Raw genomic sequence first — 27,660 nt, 5'->3', positions numbered from 1 at the left:
GTAGTAACTAGTAGTTATGTATATAGTAGGTAATCCGCTTCCTTGTCCATGGACAAAATCTAGAAAAGCTCACCTCGGGCAAGCCGCTGACTAAGCGGAAGAATAATATCAAGATTTGTGGAACCTCGCGGCAATTCCTCACGTCCCAATAGGCTAAGCTCGGCCTGGGATTGATTAGTTAAGCGGAACGTGCTCTTATCGGAACTTTAACAGACGACCATCGAGTCTTTGTTCAGAATTGCAGGCCAGGAGTTCGATCAACAATGGTAGATCCCTACTGGAACTTGGAAACATCTGAATTAACTAGCCTACTACAGTAGCTTGCTCATCATAGACGACAGGCCGATGCATGAGGTCGCTTGTCGGCCTACCTGGACCTATTGTCTGAACTCCCATCCCACGTCATGCAGTATCCGTCGCCGGTTTCGACGTCCTCGAAAGACGGAGTTGAGGGCCAACCCATACCCGCTGAGAATAATGCTCCTCCCAAGCGCAAGCGAACAGCAAGAGCTTGCGACTCGTGTTATAAGCGAAAGGCTCGCCTTCCCGCAATCCTCATTTCAGATGTCGCATCACTCTGACAGTCGTCCCAGATACAATGCGACGCCGTGAAACCGCAATGTAACTGGTGCAAGCATCACTATCTGCCCTGCACCTTCGACCGGGTGGTCGGCGGCCGCAGGAAGAAAAAGGACGAGCCAAAGTAGGTCGAGAAGAATGGAACGAAATCCCAAGGATGCACTAACGTGACTCTTGCTTAGACGGGATCTGACTCTGTCTGAACGCATAGAGCGAATAGAGAACTTCTTGGCTACTAGTAACCTCGATCAAGGACAAGCAAAAAGCGATCCTGCCATTAATATCATATCAATTGATGGCTTCAGCCGCCCCCAGTCAACTCCTGTTTCCGGATTTCCACCAGTGTACAACTACAACCCGACTCAACAGCCATGCGCTTTTGGCAGGATGCATTTTGCTGGATGCAACTTAGGTCAGATTAGCTCGCACAATGGATTGCCGCTGTTTTCGCCCGAGGGCCAACAATGGATCAAGGAAAAGACTGGTGAAGATAGCAATTTTGACATACTGCAGGGATTTGGGCCGCTATGGCAGAATAATCGCCACTCCAATGGAGCGAACCTTCTGTCTATTGGTATCAATTCTGGCTCTTTGTCCGTCGAGCTGCCCGATCGGGCTGCCCTGGAATTCTTTCTTGCCGGGTTTGCTAATTCGAAACTCCGCTCGGTGTTCCCCGTCCTTGATCCCGTTCTTTTCCAGGACACGTTAAATATGGCCTATTCACCCTTGCAGGTTTCGGAGAGGGCTAAGGTGTTGATGGCCAGAGCGGCAGTATTTGGCTTTCTGGCGCTTGTTTCGGTTTTCGATGGTGAAAGATACAAGAGGTCATTAAAGATGAGCCCTGAGGAGTGCGCAAGCACGTCATGGCACTTGGTAACCCAGTTCGAGCAGGCCTCGATGATGGATGGACTGCAAGCAGCGGTCATGCTGGTATTTGCTCTGCGAACCATCAACAAACACGCGCGACAGCCGCTGATACTTGGGTCTAGTGTCTGTTCCACACTTTCGTTGGCGCTTTCAAGTCATCGGAAATCGTCCTGGCCGTCGCATGTCGAGTTGTCACCATGCTTGGAGGTCACATAATGCAGCCCGTAGACCCGACGCCGACCATGGACAAAGAGGCCCGAACCAAAATGCATATTCGAAACCTATTTTGGCTGTGCTATTCCATGGATAAAGGCATTTGCCAACGGACTGGTCACCCGCCGCTCCTAGTCGATGATTATTGTGACCTGACTCTGCCGCCGCATTATTCGGAGCTTGCGTACCGGACACGAGATCCTCAAAACCCTAATCAGGACCCATTCGTTCCTATGTACCCGCTGGATTTGAAACTCTCCATCATCCATTCCAAGGCACACGCCGCGCTGTATTCCTTCAAAGCGTGTCACAAGTCCGATGCTGAAATCCTCAAAGATATCCGGGAACTGGATGACGAGCTGGAGCAGTGGCGCCTGTCCATTCCTGCGCCCTATCGGCCCACGTTAACCTTCACGCAAGACCCGTGCAACTACACTCGCATGGATATGCAAGCCGTCGTCCTGCGCCTCGCCTACCACCATGCCGTGGCGACAATTCACCGTGCCAGCGGGCGGTGTCGTGCATGGAGGAACTCACAAAGCTGTGAGTTCGAAGGCGTGACCTCCAGTCTGGCGATATCGGTTCAGGCGTGTCGCTCGTCACTGTATTGCCTAGAGTCAACGGTTCATACACTCGCTGCAGATTTTTTTTGGTACTGTTCTTCAGCCTCAGGCCATCATCATCACGGTTGCTGATGTTTATCTTGTTTAGGATGCTCCTTTACTACCCTCTCTACGCTCTGCTAATCATCTTCTGCAACATCCTCCACAACCCACTTGATCCGCAGGCGGAGTACGACCTCGCCCTTCTTGCGCGTGTTCCCCATGTGCTGAAAATGATCCGGACTCGTCGGTTGACTCTCAACGAGATTGCACATGCCAGACTCATTGATAACTTTGTCACTGAGCTGACGCGAGTGGGGCGGTGTGCTATCACAAAAGCCAAAAGAGAAAAGGGACTCGAATGAGGGGAGAGATTGAGTCTGAGTGTACAGCGTAGAATTGAATTTATAGAAAGAGCTCTGGTCGGCGATAAAGGACGTATTGAGGTAATGAGAATATCTCGGTTTGCATTTGTAGCAAGAGCACGAAATACAGCTAAAAAAAAAAAAAAAAAGAAAAAAAAAGGAAGTCAGTCAAGAAATAAACGATGACAGACCTCGCAGAATGCTAGCAGCCTCGGCCTGTGTATCTTTTACAATGGCCTCAGCACTCTTGATGTCGTGAATCAAGCCTACACCGGCGCCGACGTAAGCCCCCAGTCGACCGTCCGGTCCATAGGCGTTCGCTCCAGATTTGGCCGCCTCGTCATGCAACTTCTTCAACTCATCAAAGGGAACGCCAGCCTGGTGATCCCGGAAAGTCCTATTGATGATCGCCCGCGGGCTCCACTGTTCCGGCCATGTGGTGATCCCCCGGAGGTGATTGTAGAGCTGCGTCCGGGTCGTGCTCGTCGCGGCGTCCCGGACCCGGATGATTTCCTGCTGATACCCGGCGGGGACGTTATTGTTCTCGACGGCGTTCAGGAACCTGGTCCCCATGGCGACGCCCGACGCACCCAGGCACAGAGCCGCAGCCACACCACGGCCATCAACGATGCCGCCAGCAGCAAGCAAGGGGATGCTTTTGTCTTCCTGTCCCAGAATCTCTGCGATCTCCGGGAGCAAGGTAGTCAGTGCCATGCCGTCCGTTGCGCGACCGTGCCCGCCGGCCTCGGCCCCTTGCACCACGACGACGGCCGGCGGGGTCGGACTGGCGAGGATGTCGCGCGCCTCGGCCACCGTCCCGATCTGGATCCAAATCTCCGTATCGGGGGACGCGTCACGCAGGGCGCGCGACCACTCATCCAGCTCGGCCTGGCCGTTGCGCGGCGCAAACAGCCACACCACGCAGGGCTTGTGCTGCTGCACCGTAGCCGTCGCCGCCGCCAGGTCGTCTGTCCAGACCTGGAACCCGATCCCGATCGGTAGCAGCGGGTAGTCGGGCGGGAGGCGGGTGAGCTGGGACCCTGAAGATGTGGCCGCCCGGGCCTTGGCGGCAAGGTCTCGCGCCTTGTCCAACATGGGTGTCCAATCTTTGGGGTTGGGTCGTGGACCGATGAAGCCCAGTCCGCCGGCGCCTGAGACGGCCACGGCGAGTTCGGCGCTGGAAAGGCCGCGCATGGGCGCGGAGACGATGAAAGGGGTTGTAGTCCATGGGAAGCGGGCCGCCAGGGCCTTTGCCAAGTTCAACGAGCGAGATGCCATGCTGAAAAATGGCTTTAAGATTAAGTGGCTAGATAGGTTTAACGGTGTGCCATTTATGTATGTACTGTGCCTGGTTCCTGCGAAAGGGTATATCTGGGGTAGCTACTTAAGCTTCGACGTTATGTATGTACCTCGGTTAACCTCCGATCGGTGAACTCAAGTCTCCCAATCCGGTTATCGGATCAGTCATCAGCAGGGCCGATCTCCGCATTGCGACTGGTGCTTTCTACTCCGTTTGATATCATCATCATCAATAGTATTATGAACATAGTATTGAGACTGGCGTTCTAAAATTCGAGTTACAATCATGCAAATCGATGGATGTTCACCACCCCTTCCACGGAAGCCACGTCTCGCGGACAATGTCCTGCTCATCGACCACATAATACACATGGTACATTGCCGCTGCGATGCATGCATGTTGCGTATACAGCTGGACCTGCTGTCCCACCTTGAAATGATCTGTAATTGCTTGCCGCGGCTTGCCTTCCTCCCCTGCCCAACCGATGATTCCGTGTTCTTGCGAAACACGCACGATAGCCCAGTCCATCTTGTCCACAACGCGTGCCAGGCCGCTAATCGGCCCGGTCTCCTTGGTCAGGGCCAAGGAACCAGCGTTGATCAGCGCTTCGTTCCGCTCTGGATACATGCTGCACACCTCCGTGAGAAGCCGGACGGCCTGGTCAGAGCTGGTCACTAAGCCGGTGGCAACTTGCTGAAGGTCGTTCGCGGGGAAGTTTCCTATCAGGGGCTCGAGTTGAGTCGGTTCAACTTGTAGGACGGAAGATCAGAACCCACCGGCATGTAACTCCAGTTTCATATTATCTGACTCGAGTCTCCGTTTCAGTCCCGCGACAACATGAGCCGTCGGCGTGGAGCCAATGCTGAGGACAAGGCCCTTTTGTCTCGACGCAGCATCAAGCTTGCTTGCAGCGGTAAAGACACCATCAAACTCATCTTCCAGCGCCTTGAGAGCATCGGGAACGTTTTTGCTGGCATACGAGTGGCCAGCGTGGCAGTAAAAGCCGTAAATGGACACCGCGGGGGACTTGTTGGCGCGACTGAGGAGCGCATTGAGACGTGAGGATTCCTTGGTAAGACCAGCACGACGGGTACCCACGTCGATCTTGATGAAGACGTCCCATGAAGCTGTTCGTCCAGTGCGACTGGCGTATTGTTCGAGGATGTCAATGTGATCTTCATGGTCTATCATGAGCACGATTCGGAGAGACTGCTTGGTAAAGGCGTCCAGCTCTGGCAGAGCAGAGGGACGAATAGGCAGGCTGTAGAGTGCCTACGGAGGGCGTCAGTCAGCTCAACGAACACCAAAATGAGTACATCATGGTTGATATACCTCCTCCAACACTCCTTCCTTGACCAAGGGCAAGGCTCCACGAATCTCTGCGAGCGTCGATGCTACAATCTTGCGATATTTTCCGCCGCCGAGCATGAGGCGCGTGACCTCAATCGTCTAGAACGCGACACTGTAAGCGTGTGGCCGTCGTGCAGGAAATCTGTACGGACCTTTAACGTCTTCACATGGGGCCGGAAATCGATCCCCAACTGTTCAACGTCGGCATGTAGACGTTTGATATTAGTCTCTAGAACCGGACGGCTCAGGATGAATGCTGGAGTTGGGAGGTCGGAGATTGGACGGTTGATGTAGTTTTGATGGGTCGACAGTGAGGAATCCATGGTGAAAGCTTCAATTTCCCTCAAGACTCAAGAAGGCTATTTACGAGATCTTCAATTATCTATTTATTGTCCATGAGCCAATTCAACTTGATATGTGATCTGCAACTGTTGAGATTCGATAATGAGGGGAGGTTACATAATGCATGCCCACGATGCGTGGGGGTGGGGAATTGCTGCTACAGTAGCTTTCGGTTCAGATCCGGACCGCCGGTCCCTGAGATGAAGAGGGACGCTGTTGTTCTTCTCCTCGTCAACCCTCAAAGCCATCGCGGGAATCAACTGCCATGTTGCAATGTTTCATGGTCGCAGGTATCGAAATATCCGGATCGGTAAGGAGTTTAGCGACGCCTAACTACCAGTTGCGGCTTCATATTCGGAACTCCAAGTCTTCCACTTTCCCACACGGTCTTCTCGAATCGGGCAATGCATACCCTATGGGTGGTAATCGGTCAAGAGCAGAGAGATTCATGCTCGACTTCCGCACGGTCTTCCGGCGAGTGAGTCTGGCCGACCTTTGGACTTGATCCTAGGGCTTTTATATATCACGTGATTCTTTTGAGAGAGTGGCATCGGGTCTCGACTTCTTCAATCTGACCAGTTAGATCCGTTTGATTATGTATTGGATGATTCTAGAGACTTACGGAGCATGTATTTGCAGAATAAAGAAATTGAGATATGTGTTGGTCTCGATGCTAGCCTGCTAACATTTCGTCCCGTGGTGTTGATTCAATGCCCGGATCAAGTAGTACCGGAGACAACTGCTCTTTGTTCCTCTATCCCGGCACTTTGTGAGAACGCTTTGTGGTCCATTGTTTAGAGCTGTTTCATTCGAAACAAGGGCATTATGAACGACCTATTGTTCAGGATACAATGACGTCCGAAACTTGGATGACGTGGAGTAGAGACCAATCTCGTGATGAGAACGATTATTTTGAGACGCTTCTTTGTCGCATGAAACACTCCGACTCTGATCCTTCAAAGAACCCCGCGGACTTTTTCTCTTGTTAAATAAAAGTAGATTAACGGCCACAATGAGACGGATACGCAAGTTCTTCACATTCGGTTGAGGTACGAAGACGTGGTGTATCGACAGACTCATTGAAAATTTTGCCGAGTCGATGCGACGAACAAGAGGCTTCTAAATGAGCTCAACAGAAGGGACTCATCCGAGATGGTTCACCTCGCTGGAATCATTGCAACGGTGCTCGGCTTACTGGCCATGCCCTGCGTAGGCGCCGCCCTGGAAGGAAACCGAAGACGCTTCTCGTTCTCAGTCGAACAAGTTCATGTCCCATCATACCGCAGACACGGAGGAGATCATTTCATCAAGGGGCCAGGAGAGGGCCCAGGTTCATTGCGTCGTCGACGGCGTAGTTGCTCCAAAGCTCCGACGTATTCAGTTCCGAATGATATCTATCTTACGCCCATCAAAGTCGGGGATTCGATCTTGAACATGCAGATCGACAGCGGGATAGCAGATTTGTGAGGTTTCTCTCTTTTGCATAGGACGATCGTCTTGTTGTGTGCTGACTCTCAACGGGGATCTCACAGATGGGTTCTCTCCCAAACTGCCGTAGCCAACTCTACATCGCATCCATACTACGTGCCCAGCAGCTCTTCTTCGACCATCAACTCCGACGGCTGGAAGCTAGGCGGAAAACACTCGGTCGGCGGGGACACCGTGACGGGGTCAACGGTCATGCAGGACCAGATCGAGCTCTCCGAACTCAAATACCCACGACAATCAATCCTGGTGGCCGACTGGGTGTCGGACAGCTTTCTAACGCGACGGCCCGCGTTTTCCGGTTCCGTGGGGATCGCGCTGAGCTCCGACACCGCTGCGGGCCAGCGCGGGTTCTTCGACAACGTCGCACCGCAGCTAGACGAGCCGGTCATCGGCATCGCGATCCGCGGTGGCGGGAAGCCGGGCATCGTCGACTTTGGATTCACCAATTCGGAGCAATATGTCGGCGAGCTCGCATACACCCCCGCCGACACGACCGACGGCAAGTGGAAGGTCCAGACGGAGGGATACACATTTGGCGGTGGGTATCCGGCCGTCGAGACGCGCGCGGCGACGATCGAAACCAGCTACACCCTTCTGCTGGCGCCGAACGAGGTCGCGGCAAAGGTGTACTCCAACGTCGGCATCTACAGGAACGAGCCGCTGCCTGGATACTACGTTCCCTGCGACGCCACCGTGCCCGAGTTCACGTTGAATATTGGGGGCGTGTTCAACGTCACGATCCCGTCCGAGCATCTGAAGTACCAACCTGTTGGCAACAATGAATGCTACGGCGGCGTGCAGCCGTCTAATGAGGAATACTTCATGCTCGGTAATACGTTTCTGAGATCCGTGTATGTTGTTTTTGATATGCGTGGCCCGAGCGTTGGGCTTGCCCCTCAAAGAGTTCCCGAGGCTCGGTCCTCATCTATGCCTTCATGATGGCCAAGCATCGTTCTGTTCCTCTAAGTTTGTTTCTTCTGCTAATGTGGCGTTAGGGGTATGACTTGGTTGTGTCCAATTATTATTCTGGGTTTTCAAGGCAGTATTCGTATGTCGAAAGTGGTACATACGTAGCTTGTAACTAGGTAGTTTTGGTCATTCACTCTCTGAGGTCGCAGGTCAGCTCTTATGTCGGCCTCTGTAATCGCTCTCGAACCCATTCTACCAGGATGCCAAGGTCCTCCGTGGTCTCCAGCACGCGACGCACCTCGTCATGAAGCTTCCGCATCTCAGGCGTGGGCTCGGTGCCTCCCTGCACGCCGCTATCATCATCCGATAATCCGACAATTTGATTGACATCGATCCGTCCGTTCAACTGAACTTCGAACTGGATCGATACCATCGTGAATGTCAGCACCGCAGGGTTTGGAATAGAAATCAAGACCATAATCAACGGGGCCTGCCCGTAGAGTGTGCGGAGCGTGATATCCACCCGGACATCATCCGGCTGCGTTCCGTCCGATCGAAGACCGTAGTCGAAGCCGAGCGCGTGATTCTGCGTCTCGGAGAAAACGTCCGTCATCTGACGGTCATCCGAGTTTTCGTCCAGCAGATGATCGAGGAAATCCTCGTTCCGGTCGTCATTGCTCAACACGGTGATCTGGCTATCGTCCGGATCTGTCTTCCCAGATACTGTTGTCGAATTGCCATTCATTCCTGTTGATTGACTAATTTGATTGCCTGGAGGGGTTTTGCTCTCTTTAGACTCGCCAGGAGCAAAAGTGTTTTGAATCAAAGAAGTCACCAGTCCGTATTGCCGCAGAATCTCCGCTCTGGTCAGCCGGCCACGCAGAAAAGATAGCGATTGCAGACTTACCGGAAGGATAGCAGTGAGCTGTCGGGGGTGGGAAAAGGGAAACTCAGAAAGCGTTCGGCCAGGAATAGCCTCAAAAGCCTGAAAAGTGTAGCTATGATGCCTTTGGACCGGTTGCCCCTCTGCATCGAAGGACACCACACTCTTCCTTCGGCTCCGAATTCCAGTTTCCAAAGACTCACCAGGGACGGCCGACCCATTAAACTCGGCTGGGACCAGCAGCCCATCGTAAACTACCACGCGGTAATCCTGCGGCAGTAATAGCCCTAGACGTCGATATACCTCAGTCGCCGCGAGTAAGGGTACGTCAACCGGTGGTTCCAGCTTGGCAACGAACCGGCGGTTTTGTGGACCGGGCTCAGCCATGCCGTTGTCGAGAGCTATGGAATCACTTTGGTTGCCGTTACCCGGGTCAACCCAATCTATAGACGCTGTTGCGTCGGCTTCATCGGAGCTAGTGTTCGTTTCTGTCGCAGTAAAGACATTTGGGCCAACCCAGTCTTTCGACACTTTCAACGACGGGAATCCCGCTCCGCACTCAATCGTGAGGCACCGTGGCTTGATGTGGTCGGCGTCATCAGCATCCTCCTGCGTCTCATGGTCATCCACATGCATAGCATCTGGTGACCGTTTCTTATCTCTTGCATCGAGAAGCCGATGGCGATCCACCCAGTACTCGAGGCCCATACCTAAACGGCGTCCTCTGTGCAAACTCGGTCGCCCTATCACACCCCGGCAGAGATGTTCATAGGTACCGCGGTAGCTTCCTCGCTTCGTTTCCTCTTCCCAGATTCTTTGGAGACTCTGGTGCAAGCCCTCGACGGCCTCAAAGCAATTCACCTCCTGGCTAAGCTTGTCAAGTCTCGCCAACACACTCAAGTTACGATGAAATCCCTTTAGTGACTTCCAAGCACGCCGATCACGCTCTTCCGGAGATTGTATTAGATCGCGCTTGAGAACGGCGGTGGCCTCATCGCGACGCTCGCCCTCTTGCGTATCGGGAGTAGCATACGCGAGCCTGACGTCCTTGACGTGATCTTCGCCGGGATAAAACTCAATCTCAAGATCGACCAAGTTCCCAGCAATGTTGAGGCTATCCTCCTGCCATATCGACTCAAACCCGGTCAACTGCGCCAATCTTTCTACAGCCTCCCGACTCACTCCCCTTCCATGGAGACGCGTGGCTAGAAGTTGGACGACTTCCTCAACGTGTTTTCTCCGTTCTTCGCCCTGGTCACGCGCAGCACCGCCTAAGCCTAGTGACTGTATTCCCAATGACTGTATATCTCCATCATTGATAGCAGATCCAAGGCCATCCTGACCATTCGTCGCCGGGCTCAGCCCCGTATAGCTGCCCAGCGCAAGGAGCGCAGATGGCGAGCTGAACGAAACCGGATCGTCAAGGCCTGTTGATGCCGCCAACGGTGTCGTGTACGGTTGGGTCGATGTACTCGGATGTTGCCCAGGGACGTGACCCGATACGGATGGAGTTCTCATCGAAGGCGATTTGTGCGACGGATGTCGGCCCATGGGTGCCGCCGATGGGTGCGGAGAGGGTGTAAGGTGCGTCGGAGTCGCACCGGGATTGGGTCTAGACGGCGTCGCCATTTTGTTTGCCGTGGACTAAGATTGAATCACCTTTGGAAGAGACCTGGAAAAAAAAAAAGGGAAACGAGCAGACAATGACAGGACCATGAGTTCGTAGCGACTGGTGGCATCGGGCTGGACAAAGGAGCAGCACACGGGCGCAAGCGACGGGCAGCGGAGCAAAAATAGCCGCGATTAGCGATTCATGTCTCGGCTCTAAGCTGCGACGAGCAAAACGAGGCAGGTTGCCCGTCTGTCTCGTTTGGAGTCGAGACCTGCAGCTGGAGCTGTCGAAAGCAAAAGATCAAAAGCACATGATGTTTGCATTGTTTGTCTCGAGCTTCAACATTCCATAACGTCACCGATCCCTCTACGACCTCCAACAACGCCCATTGTTAAGGCGCAGCCCTCTGACTCTTCTCGACAATGGCCTCATTACTAACGCGGAGGCCCCGCGCACTGGGTTGTGCGCGGTGGATGTTGTATCGACCTGTGTCAACCCTTCCGGGCAATCCTCATATTGTAACGAAGCCGCATGCTCGACCATACCAATGATTCTGTCGCTAACTGCCGCCAGTATACATTTCCTGATCCCTCAACACCCGGAAAGCACATCTTGTCTCTCCTACCCACAGAACCCCCGAGACCAGAACTCGCCATTGGCACGACATCAAAAATCCCACCCACGCCAGACTCCTTTCAAGAGAACCCGACCTTCCTCCAGATCTTGCAGGAGGTGCTTTCCCAGAATGCGACCAAGGATCCCGAGGTCCAGGCCCAAGCCAAAGTGATGGTGTCGACGGCGGGTGCGAATCTCGGCTCGGGAGGCATCTTTTTCGGTCCGCAGCGCGGTAGGAATAAGAGAGGGCCGGGGTTCAGCACCGGCGGCGCAACGGGGGGCGATTCGGCAGGCGGAGCCAGTGGGCAGGGAGGTGTGGGCTCTGGAGGCCGAGGAGGCTGGATCCACGTGTCGGACAGCCGACGCCCGCCGGAGTTTGGGCGGATCGCTTGGCCAGAGGATATCTTTGGGAGTTTGGAGGTGGATGGGAATGGGAACTTTGTCGGGGGGAACGGGAATTACCAATCTAGCGGTGAGTTTGGTGTGAATGGCTCTCCTGCGAGGAGAGGTTGCTGATTGAATTGCAGGCACGTATCGAATTGTTACACGGGACGGAATGTATGTTCTTTTTTTTTTTTTCTTCTTGGTGGTATATAAGATCGCTAACCTTGGGTAGTCTCGGTCTGAGTCCGTTCCTGAGGGAGAAACTGATCGAGAAGCTGCGAGAGATAGCAAAGTAACAGTGCTTTACTGACGAAGCCGAAATCTCTATCCGGAAATCGGTAAGAAACATGCCGTTCCAGAGGAATCCCAAACCGTTGACAGATGAAGCAGCACTACTTGTGAACTTGGGCGATCATGTACAAATAAAGTTTTATGACCTCTGTACAATGCATTTCATCGGGTATTGATTCGATGGGCACGGTCTAATGTCTATAATGCAAGATTCTATCAATTTTTGATGCCAATCACAGCCAGATTACGAGGTGACTCCGCGTAATCAAACACCGGCTCGACCCAGCACTCCTTGACCAAGCCGGACGCCATATGCTCACGGAGGAACTGCCATCGGTCAACCACAATGAGGGCCTCGCTCACCATCCCACTGAACGCCATGAGGCTCCAAACCAGACTGAGGTTCTTCCTCGCTGGCTGATAATCCACTTCATATTGCTCGAGTTCCTCGGTCGTGATACTGTCGTGAAGCTCGGTCATGGCTTTCCCGTACACCGGGTCCTTCGCCAGCTTGACCATGGCTGCCTTTGCGTACGACGCAAAGCTCACGTAGGCCGCCTTGCGGAGAGACCCGACAATCAGCGGGGTTCCCGACCGATCGGACCCGTCGCCGTCCTGCTTGCGTTTGAACGCGTCAAGGCTGGCGGGCGTCGGTCGCTGGACGACGCCGCGATCGACAAAGACCCGTTGCAGTACCGCACGGTAAAAGTGTCGCTTGAAAAACTCTTCACTCTCTTCCTTGACCCAGTTATACGGGGCCTGGAGGGCCATCGTGCGGGCGGTGATGTTAAGCCTGATCCCCGGTCCATCCGGATGCGGGTACTCGGCTAGCCGTTTGGACATGGGGAAGCCATGGGGATCGTACGCAGTGGATTCTGCGACCAACCGAGGATGCAAGGACCGGAGCTCTGGGAGCTTGTACGTGGGCGGCCCAAGGCGTTCCGTCACGAGGTTGTAGCAGCATCCGATCATGGCGATCGCAACTACGGACGGATTCAGCACCAGAGACCGCACTCCATGGTGGACTAGGTTGCCGCATGAATGAAGCGACACAACCATCACCCGTGCCTTGCTTGGCTGCTCGTCGCTTTCCTGTTGCCCCGCCGTCAATTCGACCGCCTGCCCGTCCAACTGAGCAGAGCCGTCCGTTGCAGGGGGCTCAACGACATGGCGGATGATAGGCTCCAGGTATCCGTCGGAGATTTCGTGTTCGATGTAGTCCATCGATCCGTGAGGCAGCTCATCTTCGGAATCGTCCTTTTTGCTGTGCCTTCCGCTCATCCGATCCGGAGGTGGGGCGATGTCGGAAGGATCCAGGTTGATCCCACTGAACACAGTAAACACGGAGTCTTCATCTTGCGGCGGAGCCGTTGTAGTGGTATCGGGCGAGCACGCCTGACACTCCTGCTTCTGATCTTGTTCAGAAGTCTGCGAAGCGACTCTTCTTTTGCTTTTCTTGGCACGTTTGACGACGACCTTCTTTTTGGCCAGTTTGGCCTTGACATCAATATCTTTCGCACCGCTGACATTCGAGTGCTGCCGCTCGATAGCGATGATATTCTGGTTATACGACGCAGCCAGCGTACGGCCTAGATAATTTTGCCCCGATCCGAAGTCGACAATATGACTGACGGGTTCGCCTCGCGTCTCAGCCACGGTGGCAGTGAGCGAGTCGACATATTCGGCGAAATGTTCGACTTCATGCCGCTTCTTCGTCGTCATGCCCAATCCAATGCGCCGGGGAATCGCACTCTGACTGGAGGATGACGACTTGGCCCGGGGCACAAAGTCCCGCCTCAACGTGTGGCGTCGTACCTCCCGGATATACTCGAGCAGAGACCGCGGTGGAAGGGGTCCATTCCTCCATGTCTTCTGCGGTGGCTTTCCATCAAGCGCGTCAGTATCTTTGCGACCGCAATCGAACGTGGACAGATCTTCTCGCAGCAGCAGGTGCAGGACGTCGTAGACATCATGGGCGTCGAAGAACCTTCTCCAGTCCTCTGGCAGCAGCGTCGAGTACAGGTCAGGCTCTCTGGTCAGAAAGTCCAGGATATGGACGCCACCGCACAAATTGATAAACAGCTGATTCGAGGTCGCAAATGCCAGCAGCGAGTCCAAATAGGCGTCGACATCCTCCCATTCCTCGGGGAGGGGGAGGGGAGATTTGGGGGCCATTCGCGCACGACCGATGTGAAATCAGCGGCGTCAACCAGCGGTCGCAGGCATGGCGGACTGCGCCGACACAGCACACTTGTCTCAAGCGCGTCCTCGTACTGTAAGAGATTGTTCGTACTAGATCAATGTCTGCGAGGCTCGGTGATTCTGGATCCATCATTGCAAAGGCTGTTGAAAAAAATGAAAATCTACAATTCTACGTTCACCAATCGCGTCAGTTAGCTGCCTCGCCTGGTATTTTCCGGTCTATGATTGGCCAACAATTGGACAATTTGATCTGCAAATCCCAAATCAGGACTAGCGTTCTTGTAAAATCGCAACTTTAGGAATCAAGACGTCTATTGATCGCAAAGGTTGTGAACCCCACGAGGAACTCAAAGTCTGAATGTGGGCGAGAGTACGAGTACTCGTAGTATCACAGTATTCTGCGAAATTCGCAGATTCTCGCCGTTGTGTACTACTCTAACGAGTCCCAGTCATGCCTCCATGCACAATCTCTGTTTCGGCCTGAATCGAAGCTATCCCTCGCTTTGTGTGATTGGCGTCGCCGGGGCTAAGTAACCTAACGAGCCCTAGTTAAATCCGCAGTACGGAAAGTCAAAAGCACCGGCCTAAAAAGTATTGTACATCCAGTACGAGTACGAGTAACTACCTACTAGTGCATAGAGATAAGATTTTAGCTCAGGTGCTAGAACACGACAGAACCAGGCGTCGAACCGGAAGTTGGAACAGGGGTCCAAACGTTCCAAGACTCCAGTCACCCCCCAAGCCCAAGGCTCAAATACAGTATACGCCCCGGTTGCTCATCCCGAAGACCCGAAGGGGCTGAGGGTGCCTCCATAATTGAGGCCATTTCGCACCATCCATGTACTCGTATATGTGCCTTCAGCTTTAGCGTGAACGAACCAGGATAATCACGACAACCGTGCCCACAACAACCCCCCCCTTAATGGCCGGCGTTTCCGCTACCCCCCGACATCTGGCTCGACTTGATTAAAAGATCACCTCATTTTGCATGTTCGAAAAAGCTCTCAACCGATCTTTGGTGGAAATGTGGAACGCGCTGCACGGCTTGCCCTGATGTACATTGTATCTCCCGCCCCATAGGTATTCTCGAATCTTGAAAGTTGAACGTTTCTGCCGTGGCATACATAACCTATCTACACGTGAGTGCAGATCTCCCGATCAACGTGTCTTGAGACTACAAAGTGCGGGCCCTGGGGCTGCAGAAGAAGGGAATCAACAGTGTCCACGACAGCCTCTGTACCCAGTCTCTGTTGAAATTGACTTAGGACACTCGACGTTCTTCGGGGTCGCGGTTTGGTGCCCGTTACGGCAGTCTTTCTAGAAGACGCCCACTCCGGTCTCTCCAATAACTTCAATTTTTTTTTTCTTTTTCCCGTATCTTCTCGCCTTCTCTTGCCCCGTGTCAACAGCATGGCCCTGTAAACGGCCTCATATCGCAGGGCATTCTGAGGTTTTAAAAGTACAACCCTTCGAACCACGCTTCGGAACTCATAAGACCATCCACAACCCGAAGAAATGAGAATCAGATCATCATGTCCGGGGCTGGTCCGCGTATATTCGGCGGAGTGCCGGACGTGCTGTTTCAGATTCTCAGCATTGTTGACGCATCGATGATACCGACTCTGTGTTGCCTGAACAAGGCGACATACGCGACGATCAAGGAACACGAGACGCTAATTTGCACTGCGTTCCTGCGCAACCACAGCACGCCGCCGTTGGACTCGATCCTCACGATGGATCCGAGCACGGGAAAGCCGGCCCCGGTCAATTTCACCAACCTTCAAAAATTCATGTACCGTCGGGACGCGGCGCGAAGACTGGCGTCGCGGGTAGCTCGGTCCGGTTGGGGTGCCTGGTGGGCCATCAAGGGGTCCGGCGAGATGGACGCGGATGCCGAACTGTTTCGACAGCGGGTGGAGCGGGGTCTCTACGTGATGTTCCAAATGTCGGACATCGCTCGGGAAGTCGAACGCACCACGAATCCGCGGTCACGCTCGTGCCATGCGTGGTTACATCCCGACATCCTGTGGAGTTGGCTCCCCTGCGGCGTTGGGCGGCCGCGCCGGAAACAGGCGTGGTGGTTCCCGCATCATCTGGGCCACATCTCGGCCGTCCTGGTCCGCAAAGCCCAGCAACGCGAGGTGGGCAAACGACGGTGGCTCTTCCGGCAACATTTGGACCTGGAGCGACGGGTGGACTTCCACATTGCGCTGCGCATGCTGCAGCAGTTCCTGCAGACGATCATCTACGCGCACTGCCCGGATGACGAGCAGCGGACGGTGGCGGGGAGCGCCACGAGCACGAGTGATTCGGACGCAGACCTGGTGATGAGCTGGTTCCTCCTCCGACAGTCGTCGCATTCGCTGTCGCGCATCTTCCTTGAACTGCCCGATGCGCGGTGCTGCAGCATCGAAGACCGAGCCCGTCGGAAAAGCAGTCAGGAGTGTGTCTACTCGGAGGCCTTGAAAGAATACTGGATAGCATGGAGGGGAGATCCGACGCTGGACTGTCGACGCTGCGAATGGTATCTCCGAAGCTGGAGCACGGATGTGATTTTGAATGACTTCTTTGGGCAGCATGCATGTCAATTGGCACGGGACTGGGTGCGACAGATGCGAGGAGAGGGGGAACTACTGTTTGACATTTGACTGGCTGACTGGCATAGACGTTGGCAATCCTGTATGAGTATTAGAGCTTGACAATGGGAGAGTCTACAAAACTCCTTGTAATTTCCTCCATCTTTTTTACCGTATCAGGAAATCGTCCTCTTCGAGAGTCTAGTCCAATCAGACATCAGATGGTCTTGGCAACTCCAGGCACTCCTGTCATCGCCTCCAACTGAGGCATCAACATCAACTTCTCCCAAAAGGAGGTTCAGAAGCCAAGTAGACCAGAAAGAATAACAATGACAACGCAACAAGATCCATTCCTCCAAGTACAATCGTGCGTTTTCCAATTCTCGCCCACTTCTAATCCTTCCACCTTGATAGATATCCAAACTAACCACGAGAATCCGAACAAAAAACAATTCGAATATATAGAGAAGTCCTTTCCACCCTCCAAACCACTCGCCCTTTATTCTCCTCCTTCCTTCGCATCCGATCATTAGCCGCGACAAACCCGCAAAACCCAGAACTCCAGCAAGCGCGCGCCGAGCTTCAAACCACTCTTCAAGACCTCGCAGCGGATGTTGCCGATCTCCGGGAAAGCGTGCATGCGGTGGAGCAGGATCCGGATCGGTTCGGGATCGAGCAGGATGAGTTGGACAGACGGAGGAAGTTCGTTGAGGAGGTTGGCGGGGAGGTGCGACGGATGCAAGCAGAGATAGAAACCACAGCAACATCGACATTAGCAACAACAACAACAGGGCCCGGTGCAGCAAGCGGAGGGACATCGTTACCCAATCCCTCCGAGTTTGATGAGGACGTCGATTCTCGCGGCGATTATTATGCTTCTCTGGAGCAGCAGCGACAGAGTGAATTGCTGGCCTCCCAGGATGAGCAGCTCGATGGCGTGTTTCGGACGGTGGGGAACCTGCGTCGCCAGGCGAGCGATATGGGGAGGGAACTGGAGGATCAGGCCGTTCTCCTGGAGGACGTGGAGAATGTCGCCGATCGAGTGGGAGGCAAGTTGGCTTCCGGGATGAAGAGGATCCGGCATATTGTGAGGAAGAACGAAGGTACGTTATGCAATTTCCCTAGGTCCAACTGCTAGGCTTGGATCTAAATTGGAAAAAATAGATACCATGTCATCATTCTGCATTGCTGTGCTCATTTTTGTTTTGTTTTTGCTTTTGATCCTGGTCATCGTTCTCTAACAGTACATACATCATTTGCTTTTTGTTTTGGGAGGGGTATGGGTATAAATAAGGGCGTTTGGTCAGGGTCATATTGCATTCAATTCAAGATTTCAAGTCCGAGCCTTCTTGCGCGGCCGCTCGTTTCCATCGTCCTTTTTCTCGCCGTTGGCTTCCTCGTCATCGTCCACGTCCTCCATGTCCTCGTCGTCGAAATCGTCGAGGTCGACCATGGTCTCGAATGATTGGACTAGTAGGCGTTAAGTCATCTTATATATATATTCCTCAGTAATGTTCGAGGAATGGACTTACCATAGTACTTCAGTGCTTCCGGCCACAAGTCCTCCGCCAACGACGTGGCCAGTTCCTGCCCATCGGCGAAGATCTCGGCCGCCTCGAGGCTGTCCTCCTCGTCGTCCTCGTCGTCGTCATCATCATCATCGTCCCCTGCGTCCTCATCGACGGCCTCGCCCTTGAGAAGCTTCTGGTATCGCTCCTCCTCTTCCTTCTCCGCAGCCTTGGACTGCTCCGCCGTCACGTCCCGGCCACGGTAGCCGAACCAGGCAAAGAAGCTCAGACCCACGGGGCTCTGGCCGGCCTCCGGGTGGTCATCATCGTCAGCCTCCTCGTCCTCGTCGTTGGTGACATTCTCGGCCTCGACTTCCTCGAGCTTCTTAACCAGCGCCTCGTACTCGGGCAGCTTGGTGCGGTCGACGCCCTTGTTCTTCTTCTCCGCCTCGAACAGGTCGCAGGCAGCATCCAGCAGACCCTTGGTCGGATCCATGTCCTTCTTCCAGTTGATCCGCACCGGCTCCGACACGAGACCCTCCCAGGTCCGACGCTTGCCCTTGGCCGTCTTGGTGACCTGGTAGCGGTAGTAGAAGTCCTTGACGATTTTTGCGTTGTCGAAGTAAGGGTTCTCGTCGCCCGTGGCAAACTCGAAGATGAAGCGCAGACTGCGCGGTTCGCCGTTGCCCTGGTCATCCACCTCGAACCGCTCCACGGTCAAGTTGCGCAGGCATCGTTCGAGGATGTCCGCGTCCGACGGCAGGACGTACTCGTCGACCTCGGCGGGGGCATTGGAGAAGACGCGAGGCCAAAAGTCGGTGTCCTGGACTTGCTTGGACGAGATGAGGGCGTTGCGCTTCTGATACAGCGGGCGCATGGCAGGGATCGACTTGCGCACTGTGGTATCGTTAGTTTTGACCTATTTTCCTCTGCGCGACTCGCGCGCAAGATTCAAAGAGAAGGTCATCCTTACACTGATCCAGCCCGGCGCGCACAAACTCGCGCTCGAGCAGCTCGATCTGGCGCGCCGCATCCTTGGGGATGGACGGCACCTCGATGCGCTCGCTCAGAGGCTTGTCGTTGCCGGTCATGGCGACTGCAATTCCAATTGTCCTATTGAATTGAAAGAAAAGACAAACAAAATGATGGAGAGAGAAGAAAATTCTTTCGAGACAAAAGAAAAATGTTTCAAGCCAGGGGCAAAGGAAGGGAAAAAAAAAGATTGATCCGCCGTCGCATACCTTCGGAGTTTGGTTTAACCTACGTGTAGATGAGAATGGAAGTTTGAAGACCTCGCGTCACGCTAGCTACGTTTGGAAAGTGTGTTACAAATACTAACCTGTTCGGGTTAGCCTGGACGATTTAAGCTTCAATTTTTAATAGTTATCTACGAGTACGGAGACTCGGAGTACTCCATTTGTTCGCAAAGCCTCCAGTGCAACTGGCAAGTCTCTTTGCAGTTTGCATTGTTTGAACTGTTTGCAGAGTTTTACCCTCCGTTTGCATGTGCGATTATGTCCGGAGTAGGTAACTGAACTGTCTTGTGTGGAGAACTCCTGCTGATGGTTCCAGCTGTTGTGGAGACCTACATCAATCATCAATTCCTCCAGCAGCCCAGCTTTGAATGAGCGCTCTTTCGAAGTGTGCGGCACATTATCACAGAATTGATACTGACGAGGTCAGTCCGGAGATTATGGAGTTTGAGTCTCCTACTATACCTAACTATACATACAGCACGCGGACTCTCAGAGACTCAATGACGCCCATTCAATGCAGCGATGTGGATGATTGCGGAGGATAGATATATCGTTGATGTTGAGCAATCTTGTCGGAAAAATTCCGTATCTTATCAACATCTTTTATCAGGCAATCTGACAGTTCTCATATCGACCTTCTTGCATGGAGAGTGAAAAATCTCGAGTATCTGCCGGATCATTGTAATAAAGGCCTATCTCGTCTCGTAGACTAACCTGCATCGAGAATCATCTTCAAATATCGCACATCATCATCAAGCGTCAAACTTTTTGCTTTTCCTCGTTCAATCACATTTTTTTTCCCATGCCCCATGCGCCAAATGAAAAACAAAACAGAAGAAAGCCATGAATCCCTCGGGCAGTCCACCGACATGCAAATAAAAAAAGAAATCAACAAAACGCCGATCAATGATTCGCAAAAGGGTACGCCGCGCTAGGTCATCAACGTAGTCGTAACACATGTCTCTAGGCAAAGGAAAAAAAAAAAGGAGGACAAAACACACAGACGCCGTGGTTTCGGCGTCCCACTGACTGCTTGAGGAAAGTTGCCTCACAGCATCCAGTCCAGCCCGTTGGCCTCCTCTTCGACGGGGAATACTTCGCGTGCATATTCCTCCATGTCGCGCCAGCCTTGCCACAACTGTCGCGCTTCATCCGTCACCCGCTGTGACACCACGCCGCCTGGTCCCTGCATCATGCCCGCCCCGGCGCCTTTTCCTCCCAGAGGACCTAGTCCTTTGGGTGAGCCTGCCGCCGGGGGATTGAATTCCGGCTGCGGGAAGTATGGCGCCTCCAGTTGTCCAAAGAGCACTTCGATCCCTTCCAGTTGTTCTCGGTATCCGGCGGGGATCTTGACCTTGATCTCTATCTTCGGCACGCGGCGGTAGGTAACGCGCCGGTTGAGGGCGCGCGAGAAGGCGTTGCACACTTGCACGGGCGTCAGGGTTTCGAACGTGAGCGCAATACTTGCAAAGCATCCCCCAGGTCAGCAAGATCCCAACCCATCGAACCTCGAAGAGAGCACTTACCGATGGCCATGCCACTTCTGGGGTCCATCTTTGAAAATCTGTAGCAGGGCCGGACCAACATCGTGTTCGGCGTCTAGCCATGGCAAAGGCATATCCTCCGGGAAGGGCGCCCTCCATTCAAAACTGCCGTCGGGCTGGAGTTCCATCTGGAAGAGCGGGTAGGGGAGACTGGTGAAATTGTTGTTGTAGATGCCGGCATAGACAAAGGTGCACGGTAACCCGAGCTGGCGCACATAGTTCTCGACGGTGAACTTGCAGGCCCATAACGGCAGCGCCGGCCAGGGTCCATAGACCGAATGATCCGGCATGCTGCTGTAGATATAGTGCTGGATGGTGCCCGCGCGCTTGGCCGCATCGGCCAGAGCCCGGCCAATGGCAACCTCATCGCCCGCTTGCGAGACGGTATTGATAAAAGCCAGCTGGGCACCGCGGAAGAGTTCATCCATCAACCCAGGATTGTTGGCCAGGCTGCCTTCGATTAATGTGACGTTGGGCAAACTCTGCAGCTCAGCCGCAATGATGCCCTTGAGCGAGTGCACCTGGCCACGGACATGGAAGCCGACAGCGGAGGCGACCCGAATTAAAGACGCGGCCTGGCGGCCGGTGGCATTGACCACAGCAATGGTCTTGGTGGGCTGTTGTGTCATTCGGGGCGGGGGAGCGGCAAAATCAACAAACAGTCCGGCCGCAGAGATTTTCCGAGATCGACAACTTCGGTAGGAGTCGTAATTTTTGAGGGAACAAAAAAAAAGGTCCTTGAAAGGAAGGGGGAAAGCTCGGTTGACACAGTCTGCCGTGGATGAGTAGTACTGATTGCTGTTCCAGCCAAGAGGGTTTGTCTCTCTATCGCGGCAGATAAGAGAAGAGTGAGGGGGAACCACGATTAAATCTCCTTAACGAAAGGCGTCAGGAATGAATCGGGCCGCAGATGAGGAGCGCGGGACAGGGACAGTAATGGATGGTATCAGCTTAGGGTGAAATGCTGCAATCACATCCGCAGGAGTAGCTGAGGAGCTGTGAGAACGAACAGGAACTGCTGGGATGGCATCCGAGACTGATGCAATGGGAGGAACGGGAACATCTAATGATAATCAATCAGGAAGAGGCACAAAACACGGTGGCTTTGAGGAGCAGAGGCACTTGGTAATTTTGGAGTCACCCGCCTGTGTGCTCTGGTCGTTGGATGGCGTTTTTCTTTGAATTGGCAGAGTTGACTGGTTGGGGAAAATAATAGTATGTATTTTGCGCTCGTGCTTTTTCGCGATGATCCACAAGACAGAATACAAATATTATGGCAAAAGGTTCTGGCCGAGGTCATTCGGCACTAATACGGCCTCAGGCAAAAGAGGGGCGGCAGCATGAGTTATTGTCGGTGTGCGCCGGTTTTTACAATGGAATTGCGTCCCTGGATGTCATCATCATGGCCGGCAGGGATGGGGATTCTTTGAGTTGGAGAGTATGGAGAGCATGTAATAGCTACGGAAGACGGCTAATCGCCAGTCGGAAAAGCTAGGTAGGTTATGATATGTAGTTCAGGGACTTCCAAGTACTGTACATGGCCATGGACCGAGCTGGGAAGAAAAGGAATCCTCATTCCTTCACGGTTCCCAGCTTCCCATTGCTCGACAACCGCCTGTTCCAGGATGCATAATATAAATATACACCTTTGTACTCCGTATTGCAGCCTCAAAACGAAGGAATTCGCGGAAGCTAAAAGAATTGTCGCGAACTCCCAGAAATGGGCTGGTACAGTTTGTCCTGGTTTTCCTTTACGTAACAGGAGCACCCTGGCGGCCTGAATCGTCGTCAAACTTTTCCAATTCGCCCTGACGGCCAGCAGAGGGGCGGCTGGAGCGCAAAGGAACAGCGGGTTCCCCCGTCGCGATCAGAGACCGAGGATGCCGCGATCCAGGCTCACAGAGGACGTTGTTCTCTAATCTCCATATTGAGTTCTGGATGTAGGGCAAGCAAAAGAAGCATACCAAGCATTTTCGAAAAGCAAGTCCTGGTCGGAAGTTACCCACTTCCTGACAGCCTGAGGCGGAAGCCACTAATCCCCGGCCTGGTCTCATGTGACCTGCAGGATCTCGCTCTAGGCCCGGACAGGGATAGCGTGACTTTTGTGTCTCCGATGTCGAACTTCTTCCTTTCATGTCACCAGATGGGAGAGTGGACATTGGTCAAGCGGTGGAGAGAAAGTCAATTGATCATTTGATCAGCCAAAAGTGCTCTGAAGGGAAACTCTATGCACTCTACGACCACTACAGTAGGTAATGGATCACTCTGTACTACAAGTCCAGTACCAACTTTGTATGAGTACGAAGTACTCGGACCGAAGAAGAGGACGTGACGAATAACATCGTCCGTGGTGAGTGTGACACCATAAACGACTTCAATGACAATGGCTTTGTGACATGCTCATTATGCTCCGGATGAGAAGGCGGTTCTCTCATGGCACCATCGAGCTGGAGAACGCCGAAATCACCCGATTGGCACAAGGGACCTTGGGGTTTACGGAGTACGGAGTACAGAGAGGTGCATTCCTCGCATTCCTCAAATATCAGTCAATTAGGTTTCGAACGGCCTCCGGCGGATAGACCCAATCCGAGGCTTCGATCCAATGGATAAACTTGTAGACGGTTGAGCACGTAGATGGGAGATCAAGGCTATTCGGACACTCCAAACGACTCCTGAAAGCAGAAGCAAATGCCTGTATCATCAGGAGTCGAGGATGAAACTGTCGCTCTTTCAGTTCTCAATAAAATAACCCATGGTTCTGGTCATCGAACCTGACGTGCATAGTTTTATTTCCTTTTCAGTGTCAATAATGTAATCACTGTCGTATTCTTCCCGTGCTTCGTATCGATGTCTACGAGAACCGCTCCAATAACCCCGATTGCTCTATTCCCAACTGTATCGGCCTTAGAATCAAGAACTATCCCCTAGAACGCCATGTAATGCAAGTGCGAGTCGGAAAAATTCATGATGGGGCTGATCCGGCGGTCATACTCAGTTGCTGCTGCCCTTCTGATGTTTCCATCGCGCGATCAGCAAGGTCTCGCTCCGACATGGTCTTGGGGCCGATGCCCGCAAGAGCCCAGACGCCAGGCCGGCGTCGAGCTTGCATCTCTGCCACCGGACGCTCATCGGCATGAAGATGAGCCCCTGACTGGCGTAAGAGAATTACATGGTCAGGCAAGCCAGCATTCGCGGCGAGAAACAGCGGCGTCCGGCCAGCACGGTTCCGGATGTGCACCGAGGCGCCTTGGAGAAGGAAGTAACGAAGAATCTCAACGTTGGGCGAGTGCGCTGCGATGTGCTGGACCATGTTGTTCAGCGGTTGAGCATAGTACGAAACGAAGTAGTAGTATCCAAGGCGTAGAAAACTTACCACCGGGGTGTTCCCGGAATAATCCGCATCGTTCAGAAGCCATGAGTTGTGCCCCTTCAACAAACCCTTGACCTTCTCGAGGTTCCCTTCCGCAATCGCATATCCAAGGGCCGTTAACGTCGTCGCCCGCTCTGACAGCGTTCCATTGGGATGACGGAATACTGTCTGAGCATGATTTGTGAGCTCACCACGCAGTGACACCGACATTTCGCGTGCGACGGATTCCGGAGTCGACCCCGGCAGCGCCAGCAAATAAGCCAGCTTGGTTAGTGCTGCTTCGGAAGTCATATCGTGGCCGGAAACCACTCCGGCACGAGACAATGCCATCCCGGGAGCGTATGCAGGACTGACACTCCCCTTGAGGCCTGTCGTAGGCAGTGTGAGCCCTTTGCGGAGAGGATGGAGAGGCACGCAACTTACATTGGGTCACATTGACAATAACGATCCCACGCTGGATGGCGCTGGCAAGCACTTTAATCATGGCATCGTCCTGGCCGCCCGGTGCATTTCCAGCGCCAAAGGTTTCCAGAACCAGACCTCGTAGGCCATCCAACTTGAGCACGGCATCGACCATCTCCGGCTTGATGCCCGGGAAGATGCGGAGACAGGCCACATGGGTGGTGTCTAGATTGCTCTGGACGCGGAAATGCTCCAAACTGGTCGGTCGATGAACCAGATCCCAATTGACATGGACCCGCATCGACGTGGTCACGGCAAGGGGCGGCGCATTCGGGGAGTCAAAGGCGGCAAAGTCGGTGGCCGATACTTTGGTGGCCCGGTTGCCGCGAAAGAGTTTGTGGTCGAAGTAGAGGCACACCTCCGGGATCATGAAATGCCCGGCGACCACCAAGGAACCCAGCAGATTGTCCGCCGCATCATTCTGGAGCTCAGACATGGGCGCCTGCGAGCCCGTGAGGATGATGGGCTTCCCCAGATGCTGTAACATGAAACTCAGCGCGGAGCACGTGTATGCCAAGCTGTCCGTGCCGTGCAAAACAACAAAGGCATCAAACAAGGTGTAATTATTGGCTATTGTATGGGCAATCTTGCCCCAGCCCTTGGCGTCGATCGAGCTGCTGTCCAACAGCTGCTCGAATTCGTAGACGGTATACCGCACCTGACGGTCGTAGGCGCTAGGCGGGGTTCGTAGGCTGGGTGATGACTTCCGCTCGCCGGCGGAGTCGATCACGACATCCATGGGCTCCGGATGGGAGCCGTCATTGAATACTGGCACTGGCGCTAAGCAGGTTTCTTGAAAACCCCGCGCAGGAACCAGGCCCGACGGCGATCGCCGCATGCAAATGGTGCCGCCTGTCATGATGATTAGGACGCGCGACTCGGGGGTCGGGCCGGGTCGAGAGTCGTCGCCGTCCATGTTTGAAGGATGATGAGTCGTTGAGCGATGTACTTAGTTGATGCCAATGAGTTAGCTGTGCATTCTGATCTGCATCAAAGGTGCACTTGACGGCCGAGCTTTGCGATTGCAAAGAATAGAACAAAGTTGGAGGCTATCCAGTTTCAGGTTGATGAAGTTTGACGGATTCCTTCGAACTCTGTTCGGAGGACGGGCAGTACGCCTACGACCATCTGGTTGGGCTCCGTACCACGCTCGTACATGTGTGATACCCCTTCTCCGACCGTTGGTACACGAGCGGCGTTCTGATTGGCTCTTTTGTCATGACTCGGAATCGTGGTAATTTACTCTGTACGGGCTTTGTAATTCCTATATTCAGCATGTGGTTAGGGTTTAAACTCAACATCGTTTATCAGCCCGTAACTTCGCGACGAGCGCATGATTCCCAAGACTGGACCGAAATGTTGGCTCTGAGGGTGTTCATTTCTCCGCACAGGGCTACATGCAAGCCACCCGAGACTTCTGAAATGTCCATCGTCCGGAGTACCTGAAAACAGAGGGTTATTCCCCGTTCATCCTGAGGCCACATGGACGGAATCGTCTCAACACTTCAAGTCGAAACTCGCAAGAGTTGAATTGTCCAATGTATGAAAACGTCATAAAGCGACTTCCCCGGTCGCAGCCCGGCGTGGCTTCGGATTGCTCAGGCAGATCGGCGCTGCCGCATGGCGCATGCCGACACGACCGGGCCCTTCGGGCGGGTTCGGCAAGGCGACGCTAAGAATCCTGCGGCCCCTGCGGGCCAAATGGCGTTTCTGCTTTGAAGCATCTGGAGGGGGCTGATACCGATTCTTGCGATAAGATCATTGACGACTTGGCGTTGCCCCAAGCCAAGTTTTGCTGCATGGACAGAGTCATGGAAATTTCCGTCCGGATTGACTCGTACTCCGCGAATCCGCGGCACGTTGAGTAGTCTTCCTTGCTAATTCCTGTGTAGTTTCGAAACAGAACTTGAAGTTGTCTCTGGGAGCACCCCGGACATGGAATAACCTACACTTGAGATGTCTGCCGAAAGCGTTGATGTGTTTAACTACTCCGTACTATGAAGAAGAAACAAAGAACTTGGACAATGAATTGTATGTAGCTGGTGGTACCGACTTCACAAAGAGCTGAAAAAGCGGGAAAAGCATGTTCGAGTAAATTCTTGGAGTTTCAAAGACTGACGAAAAATTCCGTACGGGGGACGAGTCGCCCGTACAAGACAAGACTTTCACGGATGATTGCAGGGGCCAGGGGCTTTGCCATCGGCCCATTGTGGTTTGGATGGGAGCGGGATCATACTCGGGCAAGCCCTGAAGATTCATTACCGGTATCATACAGACAGGATCCATTCCATATACGCAAAATCAGCCAATGGATAGAGGATAATGCATGGATCTAACTGTTTTAGGCTGATTAGATACGGTTCCTTGTAAATAATCACTGTATGTCAATGTCACAGACACGGTCATACATGCCAAGACTGTGCCCCTGGCCGGGATGGCTGGCGTCTGGAGCGCTCCACTCCGGGCGGTTGGTTAGCCCATCACAATAGGATTCCAAACCATAGCGTCCATCCTGGAACCGCGGCGCATTTCAGCTTTTCATTAAACTTACCATGGCGCGCAAAGATGCTGGCCTTCATCTGCTGCTGTGTGAGAGACGGGAAAGGCAAACCCATATACTCTGTAGTACTAGGGAGTACTTCTACTCAACGAGATCCGCTGGCTCTGGGCAGTGGGACCCTTGGATCAGAACACTGTAGACCTCGGATCCATTGTTCTATTATTCAGCTCATTGTTCCGGCTTGCTGGCTCTTTTGCCTCATGAGCTTTTTTATCTTGAATGGTTTTTTCGCTTCTCCCATCTTTTTCTTTTTCTCCTGCTAGTTACCTTCATACCTAGGTACTTCTTTATAAAAACTCCGCTTCACTGGCTCCGCGACAGTCGATTGAACATCGTCTGTCCTGTCGCTCCTTTCGCCTTTTTTTTTTTCACTCTCTAGTAG

General features: G+C 53.4%; 13 protein-coding genes across 13 annotated transcripts; 5 read left to right on the top strand and 8 right to left on the bottom strand.

Moving 5' to 3' along the window:
* Window positions 1-404: 404 nt before the first annotated feature.
* VTN31DRAFT_5183 (uncharacterized protein) lies at window positions 405-2,626 on the top strand (the record flags this gene model as incomplete). Its single annotated transcript, XM_069405654.1, has 5 exons — window positions 405-536; window positions 594-703; window positions 762-1,509; window positions 1,569-2,311; window positions 2,371-2,626. 5 exons carry the CDS (start codon window positions 405-407, stop codon window positions 2,624-2,626), a joined length of 1,989 nt encoding a protein of 662 aa, XP_069260696.1.
* Window positions 2,627-2,794: 168 nt separating this feature from the next.
* VTN31DRAFT_5182 (uncharacterized protein) lies at window positions 2,795-3,904 on the bottom strand (the record flags this gene model as incomplete). Its single annotated transcript, XM_069405653.1, has 1 exon — window positions 2,795-3,904. The coding sequence occupies one exon, from the start codon at window positions 3,902-3,904 to the stop codon at window positions 2,795-2,797; it is 1,110 nt and encodes a 369-aa protein (XP_069260695.1).
* Window positions 3,905-4,229: 325 nt separating this feature from the next.
* VTN31DRAFT_5181 (uncharacterized protein) lies at window positions 4,230-5,599 on the bottom strand (the record flags this gene model as incomplete). The annotated part of the gene is made up of 4 exons (XM_069405652.1): window positions 4,230-4,645; window positions 4,703-5,198; window positions 5,259-5,375; window positions 5,429-5,599. The coding sequence occupies 4 exons, from the start codon at window positions 5,597-5,599 to the stop codon at window positions 4,230-4,232; spliced, it is 1,200 nt and encodes a 399-aa protein (XP_069260694.1).
* Window positions 5,600-7,052: 1,453 nt separating this feature from the next.
* Window positions 7,053-8,045, top strand: VTN31DRAFT_5180 (uncharacterized protein; the record flags this gene model as incomplete). The annotated part of the gene is made up of 2 exons (XM_069405651.1): window positions 7,053-7,081; window positions 7,151-8,045. The coding sequence occupies 2 exons, from the start codon at window positions 7,053-7,055 to the stop codon at window positions 8,043-8,045; spliced, it is 924 nt and encodes a 307-aa protein (XP_069260693.1).
* A 187-nt stretch (window positions 8,046-8,232) lies between these two features.
* On the bottom strand, window positions 8,233-10,527 carry VTN31DRAFT_5179 (uncharacterized protein; the record flags this gene model as incomplete). The annotated part of the gene is made up of 2 exons (XM_069405649.1): window positions 8,233-8,871; window positions 8,923-10,527. The coding sequence occupies 2 exons, from the start codon at window positions 10,525-10,527 to the stop codon at window positions 8,233-8,235; spliced, it is 2,244 nt and encodes a 747-aa protein (XP_069260692.1).
* Window positions 10,528-10,932: 405 nt separating this feature from the next.
* VTN31DRAFT_5178 (uncharacterized protein) lies at window positions 10,933-11,805 on the top strand (the record flags this gene model as incomplete). Its single annotated transcript, XM_069405648.1, has 4 exons — window positions 10,933-11,028; window positions 11,084-11,597; window positions 11,653-11,683; window positions 11,742-11,805. 4 exons carry the CDS (start codon window positions 10,933-10,935, stop codon window positions 11,803-11,805), a joined length of 705 nt encoding a protein of 234 aa, XP_069260691.1.
* A 211-nt stretch (window positions 11,806-12,016) lies between these two features.
* Window positions 12,017-13,975, bottom strand: VTN31DRAFT_5177 (uncharacterized protein; the record flags this gene model as incomplete). The annotated part of the gene is made up of 1 exon (XM_069405647.1): window positions 12,017-13,975. One exon carries the CDS (start codon window positions 13,973-13,975, stop codon window positions 12,017-12,019), a length of 1,959 nt encoding a protein of 652 aa, XP_069260690.1.
* A 1,559-nt stretch (window positions 13,976-15,534) lies between these two features.
* Window positions 15,535-16,650, top strand: VTN31DRAFT_5176 (uncharacterized protein; the record flags this gene model as incomplete). Its single annotated transcript, XM_069405646.1, has 1 exon — window positions 15,535-16,650. One exon carries the CDS (start codon window positions 15,535-15,537, stop codon window positions 16,648-16,650), a length of 1,116 nt encoding a protein of 371 aa, XP_069260689.1.
* Window positions 16,651-16,907: 257 nt separating this feature from the next.
* On the top strand, window positions 16,908-17,819 carry VTN31DRAFT_5175 (uncharacterized protein; the record flags this gene model as incomplete). The annotated part of the gene is made up of 3 exons (XM_069405645.1): window positions 16,908-16,945; window positions 17,044-17,681; window positions 17,743-17,819. The coding sequence occupies 3 exons, from the start codon at window positions 16,908-16,910 to the stop codon at window positions 17,817-17,819; spliced, it is 753 nt and encodes a 250-aa protein (XP_069260688.1).
* Window positions 17,820-17,911: 92 nt separating this feature from the next.
* VTN31DRAFT_5174 (uncharacterized protein) lies at window positions 17,912-19,177 on the bottom strand (the record flags this gene model as incomplete). The annotated part of the gene is made up of 3 exons (XM_069405644.1): window positions 17,912-18,048; window positions 18,111-18,983; window positions 19,060-19,177. The coding sequence occupies 3 exons, from the start codon at window positions 19,175-19,177 to the stop codon at window positions 17,912-17,914; spliced, it is 1,128 nt and encodes a 375-aa protein (XP_069260687.1).
* A 1,213-nt stretch (window positions 19,178-20,390) lies between these two features.
* Window positions 20,391-21,515, bottom strand: VTN31DRAFT_5173 (uncharacterized protein; the record flags this gene model as incomplete). Its single annotated transcript, XM_069405643.1, has 2 exons — window positions 20,391-20,805; window positions 20,869-21,515. 2 exons carry the CDS (start codon window positions 21,513-21,515, stop codon window positions 20,391-20,393), a joined length of 1,062 nt encoding a protein of 353 aa, XP_069260686.1.
* Window positions 21,516-23,848: 2,333 nt separating this feature from the next.
* On the bottom strand, window positions 23,849-25,634 carry VTN31DRAFT_5172 (uncharacterized protein; the record flags this gene model as incomplete). Its single annotated transcript, XM_069405642.1, has 3 exons — window positions 23,849-24,187; window positions 24,260-24,624; window positions 24,680-25,634. 3 exons carry the CDS (start codon window positions 25,632-25,634, stop codon window positions 23,849-23,851), a joined length of 1,659 nt encoding a protein of 552 aa, XP_069260685.1.
* A 51-nt stretch (window positions 25,635-25,685) lies between these two features.
* VTN31DRAFT_5171 (uncharacterized protein) lies at window positions 25,686-25,995 on the bottom strand (the record flags this gene model as incomplete). The annotated part of the gene is made up of 2 exons (XM_069405641.1): window positions 25,686-25,918; window positions 25,962-25,995. 2 exons carry the CDS (start codon window positions 25,993-25,995, stop codon window positions 25,686-25,688), a joined length of 267 nt encoding a protein of 88 aa, XP_069260684.1.
* Between the last annotated feature and the right edge of the window lie 1,665 nt (window positions 25,996-27,660).

This window comes from Thermomyces dupontii (assembly GCF_041956625.1).
Source record: "Thermomyces dupontii strain NRRL 2155 unplaced genomic scaffold VTN31scaffold_4, whole genome shotgun sequence".
In the NCBI taxonomy this organism is placed as follows: domain Eukaryota; kingdom Fungi; phylum Ascomycota; class Eurotiomycetes; order Eurotiales; family Trichocomaceae; genus Thermomyces; species Thermomyces dupontii.
This window is presented reverse-complemented; position numbering and strand designations above follow the sequence as displayed.